The 10,000-nt window shown below is 31.6% G+C and overlaps 2 protein-coding genes and 1 pseudogene across 2 annotated transcripts in view; all 3 read left to right on the forward strand.

Moving 5' to 3' along the window:
- Positions 1-2,343, forward strand: part of LOC128128695 (uncharacterized) — a 4,989-nt pseudogene extending 2,646 nt beyond the window's left edge.
- An 87-nt stretch (positions 2,344-2,430) lies between these two features.
- On the forward strand, positions 2,431-4,890 carry LOC128129189 (NAD(P)H-quinone oxidoreductase chain 4, chloroplastic-like). The gene is made up of 3 exons (XM_052767846.1): positions 2,431-2,626; positions 2,710-2,726; positions 3,230-4,890. The coding sequence occupies exons 1-3, from the start codon at positions 2,431-2,433 to the stop codon at positions 4,763-4,765; spliced, it is 1,749 nt and encodes a 582-aa protein (XP_052623806.1). The 3' UTR covers positions 4,766-4,890.
- A 3,252-nt stretch (positions 4,891-8,142) lies between these two features.
- Positions 8,143-10,000, forward strand: part of LOC128128511 (NAD(P)H-quinone oxidoreductase subunit 5, chloroplastic) — a 2,519-nt gene continuing 661 nt past the window's right edge. Inside the window, exon 1 of the mRNA XM_052767470.1 lies at positions 8,143-10,000. This exon is cut by the window's right edge and continues 661 nt beyond it. Within this exon, the coding sequence (XP_052623430.1) occupies positions 8,255-10,000 (1,746 nt within the window). The 5' untranslated portion in view covers positions 8,143-8,254.

Here is a 10,000-nt window from a genome sequence, read left to right on the forward strand (position 1 = left end):
TGATTTTCTCTCTATATATCCTACAAACATATCAAGAAAAATAATAATGGACGGGTCCTTAGATTTATTTGTGACCTTTGAGGAGCCGTATGAGATGAAAATCTCATGTACGGTTCTGGAATAGGGATGGGAACAGTGATGTTATCATCCACTATGATTATCTAACAGTTCAAGTACAGTTGATATAGTTGAAGCGCAGTCAAAATATGGTTTTTGGGGATGGAATTTGTGGCGTCAACCTATAGGCTTTCTAGTTTTTCTAATTTCTTCCCTAGCCGAGTGTGAACGATTACCCTTTGATTTACCAGAAGCAGAAGAAGAATTAGTAGCAGGTTATCAAACCGAATATTCCGGTATAAAATTTGGTTTATTTTACGTTGCTTCATATTTAAATCTACTAGTTTCTTCATTATTTGTAACAGTTCTTTACTTGGGGGGTTGGAATCTTTCTATTACGTACATATTTGTTCCCGAGGTTTTTGAAATTACTAAAATGGGTAGAGTCTTTGGAACAATAATTGGTATCTTTATTACATTAGCTAAAACTTATTTGTTCTTGTTCATTCCTATCGCAACAAGATGGACTTTACCGAGACTGAGAATGGACCAATTATTAAATCTTGGATGGAAATTTCTTTTACCTATTTCTCTAGGTAATCTATTATTAACAACTTGTTCCCAACTTATTTCACTGTAAAAAAAATACTTCTATATTCATATTCACGACTTGTCTCAAACAAGAGAAAGAAACAAGTATCCTATTTTTTATAGATATTCACGATATGTTCCCTATGGTAACTGAGTTCATGAATTATGGCCAACAAACAGTACGAGCCGCAAGGTATATTGGTCAAGGTTTCATGATTACCTTATCACACGCGAATCGTTTACCTGTAACTATTCAATACCCCTACGAAAAATTGATCACATCCGAGCGTTTCCGCGGACGAATCCACTTTGAATTTGATAAATGCATTGCTTGTGAAGTATGTGTTCGTGTATGTCCTATAGATTTGCCCGTTGTTGATTGGAAATTGGAAACTGATATTAGAAAGAAACGATTGCTTAATTACAGTATTGATTTCGGAATATGTATATTTTGTGGTAATTGCGTTGAGTATTGTCCAACAAATTGTTTATCAATGACTGAAGAATATGAACTTTCTACTTATGATCGTCACGAATTGAATTATAATCAAATTGCTTTGGGTCGTTTACCAATGTCAGTAATTGATGATTACACAATTCGAACAATTTTCAATTTGCCTGAAATAAAAACTTAAGAACTCATTTTGATCTAAAAGAATGAAGGTTTTTATTTGGTGAATAATTACAATTATATTGATTAGGGGGTGAGAATCCTGTTTTAATTTATATTAAAAATCTATTTCTATAGTCTATATTGAGGATTTGCAAATATATAGATTCAAATTACTCTTTCGAGAGATTAAGCCAATAACTATATCTCCATCAATCCATATCCATGAAAATGGAATTTTTTTATAAGAACTATTATAAAAAAGTAGAGTTACTTCTTTTTTCCTGACCGGGTCAATAAAGTTATGAAAGATTTTGATTTATTTATCTCTGATTTTATATATAATGGATTTACCTGGACTAATACATGATTTTCTTTTAGTCTTTCTGGGATTGGGTCTTATATTAGGGAGTCTGGGAGTAGTATTACTTCCCAATCCTATTTATTCTGCCTTTTCGTTGGGATTGGTTTTTGTTTGTATATCTTTATTCTATATTCTATCAAACTCCCATTTTGTAGCTGCTGCGCAGCTCCTTATTTACGTAGGAGCCATAAATGTTTTAATAATTTTTGCTGTGATGTTTATAAATGGTTCAGAATATTCCAAAGATTTCCATCTTTGGACCGTTGGAGATGGAATAACTTCGGTGGTATGTACAAGTCTTTTTGTTTCACTAATTACTACTATTCCAGATACGTCATAGTACGGAATTATTTGGAGTACAAAAGCAAACCAGATTATAGAACAAGATTTGATAAGTAATAGTCAACAAATTGGGATTCATTTATCAACAGATTTTTTTCTTTCGTTTGAATTCATTTCAATAATTCTTTTAGTTGCGTTAATCGGCGCAATTGCTGTAGCTCGTCAATAATAACTCTTTAGAACTGGGAAAAACCTTGTTATGAGCTATCACATGCATTTCCTTTTTTCTATTTTTGTATATAAAATACAAATTGTTTCTTAGTAGTAGTTTGATCTATTCCCAATATAATATATTCCTTTATTCCATTACTCGTTATATTCTAGTCAATCCAATTGGTTAAATTGTTGTTCATATTGAAATGAATCGAGATTGATAAGGAGTTGGTTAATGATGCTCGAACATGTACTTGTTTTGAGTGCCTATTTATTTTCTGTCGGTCTATATGGATTGATTACAAGTCGAAATATGGTTAGGGCTCTTATGTGTCTTGAACTTATATTAAATGCGGTTAATCTCAATTTTGTAACATTTTCGGATTTTTTTGATAGTCGTCAATTAAAAGGAGCCATTTTCTCCATTTTTGTTATAGCTATTGCAGCTGCTGAAGCTGCTATTGGACTCGCTATTGTTTCATCAATTTATCGTAACAGAAAATCAACTCGTATAAATCAATCGAATTTGTTGAATAAGTAATATTATCATATAAATTAGAATTTTCATAAATTAATAATTAATTCAAATTAGCATGTCTGCCACGTAAGGTATCCTCATGTTATCACAAATATACGAAATCAAAGTATTTTGGCGCTGTCAATCCAGAAGTAGATTAATAAAAAAACTCGGGGAACTCATCGATTCATCTAGTATTTAAATATATAATTCATTTATCAATTTACTAGATTGAAACCTTCTCACGTTCAAAAATGGATAGATCCAATGTCACATTCAGTAAAGATTTATGATACATGTATCGGGTGTACGCAATGTGTCCGAGCCTGTCCCACGGATGTATTAGAAATGATACCTTGGGATGGATGTAAAGCCAAACAAATAGCTTCCGCTCCAAGAACAGAGGATTGTGTCGGTTGTAAGAGATGTGAATCCGCCTGCCCAACAGATTTCTTGGGTGTTCGAGTTTATTTATGGCATGAAACAACCCGCAGCATGGGTATAGCTTATTAATACGTTACATAAAACCCTACTTGAGCCCATTTTTTTTTACCGCCAAAAACTGTGCTCAAAAATATCTTATTTTTGGGCATAGGTTTTTCTGGTCCAAGTGTATCTTGTCTTTACCACGAACAAATTTCCTTGGTTAACAATAATTGTAGTTTTACCAATATTTGCGGGTTCCTTTATTTTATTTCTTCCACATAAAGGAAATAGGGTCATTAGGTGGTATACTATATGTATATGCATGTTAGAACTTCTTCTAACAACCTATGCATTCTGTTATCATTTTCAATTGGACGATCCATTAATCCAACTAGTAGAGGATTATAAATGGATCAATTTTTTTGATTTCCGTTGGAAATTAGGAATAGATGGACTGTCTATAGGACCCGTTTTATTAACAGGATTTATCACTACTTTAGCTACTTTAGCAGCCTGGCCTGTTACTCGGGATTCTCGATTATTCCATTTCTTGATGTTAGCAATGTACAGTGGTCAAATAGGATCATTTTCTTCTCGGGACCTTTTACTTTTTTTCATCATGTGGGAATTAGAATTAATTCCGGCTTATCTACTTCTATCCATGTGGGGAGGAAAGAAACGTCTTTACTCAGCCACAAAATGTATTTTATACACGGCGGGAGGTTCCATTTTTCTCTTAATGGGAGTTTTGGGTGTCGGTTTATCTGGTTCTAATGAACCAACATTAAATTTTGAAACATCAGTGAATCAATCGTATCCTGTGGCTTTGGAAATAATATTTTATATTGGATTTTTTATTGCTTTTGCTGTCAAATTACCGATTCTACCCCTACATACATGGTTACCAGATACCCACGGAGAGGCACATTACAGTACTTGTATGCTTCTAGCCGGAATTTTATTAAAAATGGGAGCGTATGGATTGATTCGGATTAATATGGAATTATTACCACACGCTCATTCTATATTTTCTCCTTGGTTGATGATAGTAGGTACAATACAAATAATCTATGTAGCTTCAACATCTCCCGGCCAACGCAATTTAAAAAAAAGAATAGCCTATTCCTCCGTATCTCATATGGGTTTCATACTTATAGGAATTGCTTCTATAACCGATACGGGACTCAATGGAGCTATTTTACAAATAATCTCTCATGGGTTTATTGGTGCTGCACTTTTTTTCTTGGCAGGAACGAGTTATGATAGAATACGTCTTGTTTATCTCGACCAAATGGGCGGAGTAGCTATCCCCATGCCAAAAATATTTACGATGTTCAGTAGTTTTTCCATGGCTTCGCTTGCATTACCGGGTATGAGTGGTTTTGTTGCAGAAGTTATAGTCTTTTTAGGAATAATTACCAGCCAAAAATATCTTTTAATGCCTAAAATTGCCATCACTTTTGTAATGGCAATTGGAATGATATTAACTCCTATTTATTCATTATCTATGTTACGCCAGATGTTCTATGGATATAAGTTATTTAATACTCCAAACGCTTATGTTTTTGATTCTAGACCGCGCGAGTTATTTGTTTCGATCTCCATTTTTCTACCTGTAATAGGTATTGGTATGTATCCGGATTTTGTTCTTTCACTATCAGTTGCCAAGGTTGAAGGTATTCTATCTAATTATTTTTATAGATAGTTTTCTTAAAGAAAAAAACTCCTATGATTTTTAAGAGTTGGTTGACTAATGAAAAGAAAAAAGAAGAAGGATTTTTATTCTCTTAAATCTTAAATTTTTATTCTCTTAAATCTTAAATAAAGTAAAAACAAAATATGAATTTGAATTTTCACCCAATATACTTGGTCTTTGCGAGAACCGTGTAAATCACTACACTACTTGACTTGATTCACAAGGTTGTCGCCGGTTGACACAAGGTGTTTTATATACACCGTATACCGTTTGTATTCGTAAGAACTTTTCTGGAATTTAACTAGAGGTTAACGTAAATGAACCATAACTATGTAGCCCTATTCCTAATAGATTTACCCCAAAATAGCATATCCAAATTATAAGAAAGCCTAGAGTCGCCACAATTGCGGAATTTGCCCCCTGAAAATTTTTATTTGTTCGAATATGCAAATAAATTGCGAATACGATCCAAGTAATAAAGGCCCAAGTTTCCTTTGGATCCCAACTCCAATATGATCCCCATGCTTCATTAGCCCATACTGCTCCTGAAAGAATACCTATGGTTAAAAATATAAATCCTAGGCTAATCACGCGATAACTCCAATAATCTAATTGTTGAATCAATTGGGCCTTGTAATAATTCTTAGCAGACAAAAAGTAATTTTTTTAAAAAATATTGTTTCTTTCATTCTTGTATTGGATTTCACCAAATGAAAAAGACTCATTTAATTTTAAGAAATTATTACTTTTATAACTATAAAAAATCTTTCTAAATGTAATGACTAGAAGTGCTACTGATAATAAGGATCCACAAAGAAGAGCCGCATAGCTCAATATCATCATACTTACATGCATTATTAACCACTCCGATTGTAGAGCAGGTACTAATATTGTGGGTTTACGTATTTCAGTTAAAAGACCCGAAGTAGCAAAGCCCTGGGTAAAAATAGTACTTGAGGCAGTTATTTCGGTTAAATAATTTTTTCTTATTTTGAAATAAGGGACTATATGAATAAGGGAGAAACTCCATGAAAGAAAAATTAATGATTCATATAAATCACTTAGTGGGAAATGGCCCGAATAAATCCAACGAGTGATTAATAATCCTGTTAGACATAAAAAAGTAACTATCATCCCCTTTTCTGACGAATCATATGGTTTTATGATTTCATTGCCCAATAAGGTTATCAAATGAATTATAATTACAATTGAAACAATTGAAAAGGAAATATGAGTGAATATATGCTCTAAAGTTGAAAATATCATAAAAATGAAAAAAAAGGGAGGGAATCCCCTAAATTAATATTAATTAAGAATTAGAAATCGGGAATTTAATTTATTTTTATTATAGGATCTATTGGATATCTTTTAGAATATGTCATGCCGCTACTCGGACTCGAACCGAGATGCTCTAGCACTGCTTCCTAAGAGCAGCGTGTCTACCGATTTCACCATAGCGGCTTACTCGAACTAATAATAGCCTATTTATATTCAATCGTCGATATTGAACAAGTCAATTCAATCAAATAAGTTTTTTAGTCAACACTCAAATTGATAAAAAAAAATGAGTTCAAAAGTCAATTTGAAGGTTCATTAGTTTCATTTATTAGGGTGTCCGTTTATTTATCTTATCTTAGGGCTTTGACATAGTTTATCCTATTCGAAAATCCAACTTTTGTAAGTAGATTATTCTCTCGATAGAATAAAAAAACTGTTTTCATTTTTTACTTTTATTGATACTTCATTATTTCTCGTTTATCTGATTTCATAAATTTCAAACAAAAAATAAATTTTCTCAATGAATCCAAAATAGGTTATTTTGGATTACTTCAAATTGACATATTATTTGTACATTGACAGATTAGTTATACATAATATCTCAACAATGGAGTTCTTTTATTAATTGGGCTCAAAATTGGAGATATATGGTAAATCCATTTCATATAGTAATTACTAAAAATTATAAATTAAGAAGTCATAAAGTTATCCAAAATTTTTTACCATGTAATCTATTAGTTTCAACAATCCATTAATTTGAACTAAAAATATTATATCTGCCCTTCCCGAGAAAGAGAAAAATTGTTCATTATTGTAAAGGTCGATGGGGAAAATAAGACTCCCCACCATAAAAATATTAGTGAAAATATACTACAAAGAAATAAAAAATCTTGTACTGGTCTATTTCTTATTGATTAGAATAGGGACTGCCCATTGTTAATTTCATATTCAAAAAGTATTGAGCCAAATTTGTGAGTCAAATCCATTCCGATTATTCCAATATTTGAGGACTTATTTGTTTGTCGCACAAAAAAACTTTTGGAATTCCCAGTAGAAAGAGATTTCCCTAATGACAAAGCTTTTAACGCCGCCCAATATCCTTTCCTTTTCCAAATATTTTTACGAATACGCTTTTTTGATATAGAAGTACGTTTTTTTGGAACTGCCATTTGAAAATCATTGTTATAGTTGGATGTGAAAGACATCTATTATTCAAAACAAATTATTATTTCTTATTCATTATCTATTTTTTCTATAAATAATATTCTCTTCATAAAAAAGAAATATAGATATGTAAAAGATCCGTTAAATTGGATCAAAAATTACTCGAAATAATAAAATTTTGATTCCATACAAGATTTGTCAAACCAAAAATTTTTGGTTTGGAACTCTTAGTTCTCCTCTCAAATTTATATCTTTAGAATCTGCTAGGTCATAGAAATGAAACTTAATGATTTAATAAAAATAAAGAAAGAACCTAAAAGACCTTGATTTTCGTCATTCTAGACTTTATTTACAACTAATAAAATACCTCAATTGTAAACTTTTGCCTACTAAAAAACTTGAGTCTTTTTTTAGTCAAACTCGAGAAAAGAATACACCTAAATTCAATTTTGAAATTCGAATCAGATTACTAATAAATCTGTTAAAGGATACGTGGTTTGATAAAAAAAATATCTCAGGCGTTTTTTACCCTTTCTCGATAAAAAAAGTTCATTTTAGATCTATAATATTCTAACGTTTACTAAGAAATCGTTTTGATTGAAATGGAAAACAATCAATCCCATAATGAATTAGTTAATGCGTTGAAAGAAACTAACTAAACTCAAGAGTTTTTATTTCATTAGACCGATGACCTTAGTTAATCCTATAATTCATATCAGCATCAAATACTATTTTTAGCGTAATTTTTTATCCTTGCTCTATGAATCTAAATTATTATTACGAGAAATTCTCGTAATAATAATTTAGATTTGCATTTTCATGTTATAAGTATTCATTTTTATATCTAACTTGGTCATCTCATTTGACCAATTGTAACTTCTTGTTTTGAATATTTGATTTGAACGATTCTGAAAAGACTCAGAATAAATATTAATCTAAAATTATTTAAAATTATTAAATAAGTTAGTGCATATCTTGATTTTTTATTGACTTTTTTCGAACGAGGTAAGATCCGGTGAATCGGAAACAATTAATTAAGAATAAAAAACTTTTTTTATGGAACAGACATATCAATATGCGTGGATAATACCTTTCCTTCCACTTCCAGTTCCTATGTTAATAGGGTTGGGACTTCTTCTTTTTCCGACGGCAACAAAAAGTCTTCGTCGTATGTGGTCTTTTCAGAGTGTTTTATTGTTAAGTATAGTTATGATTTTTTCCATGAATCTGTCTATTCAGCAAATAAATAGCAGTTATGTCTATCAATATGTATGGTCTTGGATTATCAATAATGATTTTTCTTTAGAATTCGGATACTTGATCGACCCGCTTACTTCTATTATGTTAATATTAATCACTACTGTTGGAATTATGGTTCTTATTTATAGTGATAATTATATGTCTCATGACCACGGATATTTGAGATTTTTTGCTTATATGAGTTTTTTCAGTACTTCCATGTTGGGATTAGTTACTAGTTCAAATTTGATACAAATTTATATTTTTTGGGAATTAGTTGGAATATGTTCGTATCTATTAATAGGATTTTGGTTCACACGACCTGTTGCAGCAAAGGCTTGTCAAAAGGCGTTTGTAACTAATCGTGTTGGCGATTTTGGTTTATTATTAGGCATTTTAGGGTTTTATTGGATAACGGGGAGTTTCGAATTTCGTGATTTATTCCAAATCTTCAATAACTTGATTTCTAATAATGAGGTCAATTTTTTATTTGTTACTTTGTGTGCTATTCTATTATTTGCCGGTGCGATTGCGAAATCTGCACAATTTCCCCTTCATGTATTGTTACCTGATGCAATGGAAGGGCCAACTCCTATTTCGGCCCTTATACATGCTGCTACAATGGTAGCAGCGGGAATTTTTCTTGTAGCTCGACTTATGCCTCTTTTCATAGTTATACCCCACATAATGAATTTTATCTCTTTGATAGGGATAATAACAGTTTTTTTAGGAGCTACTTTAGCTCTTGCTCAAAAAGACATTAAGAGGGGTTTAGCTTATTCCACAATGTCTCAACTGGGTTATATGATGTTAGCTCTAGGTATGGGGTCTTATCGCAGTGCTTTATTTCATTTGATTACTCATGCTTATTCCAAAGCATTATTGTTTTTAGGATCGGGATCTGTTATTCATTCAATGGAAACTCTTGTTGGATATTGTCCAAAAAAAAGTCAGAATATGGTGCTTATGGGAGGTTTAACAAAACATCTACCAATTACTAAAAATTCTTTTTTATTAGGTACACTTTCTCTTTGTGGTATTCCACCCCTTGCTTGTTTTTGGTCCAAAGATGAAATTCTTAATGATAGTTGGTTGTATTCACCTATTTTTGGAATAATAGCTTGGTCTACGGCGGGATTAACCGCATTTTATATGTGTCGGATCTATTTACTTACTTTTGAAGGACATTTAAACGTTCATTTTCAAAATTATAGTGGAAAAAGGAATACCCCCTTCTATTCAATATCTCTATGGGGTAAAGAAGGTTCGAAAATAAGTAACAAAAACTTTAGTTTGGTAACTTTATTAAAAATGAAGAAGAATCCACGTCCTTCTTTTTTTTCAAATAATAAAGTATATAAAATTGATGAGAATGTAAGAAATATGATACAACCCTTTCTTTCTATTCCGCATTTTGGCAATACCAAGACGTATTCGTATCCTTATGAATCGGATAATACTATGTTATTCCCAATACTTATATTGATTCTATTTACTTTGTTCGTTGGATTCTTAGGAATTCCTTTCAATCAAGACGTTGATATATTATCCAAATGGTTAAAC

Source organism: Lactuca sativa, chromosome 9 (assembly GCF_002870075.4).
Source record: "Lactuca sativa cultivar Salinas chromosome 9, Lsat_Salinas_v11, whole genome shotgun sequence".
In the NCBI taxonomy this organism is placed as follows: domain Eukaryota; kingdom Viridiplantae; phylum Streptophyta; class Magnoliopsida; order Asterales; family Asteraceae; genus Lactuca; species Lactuca sativa.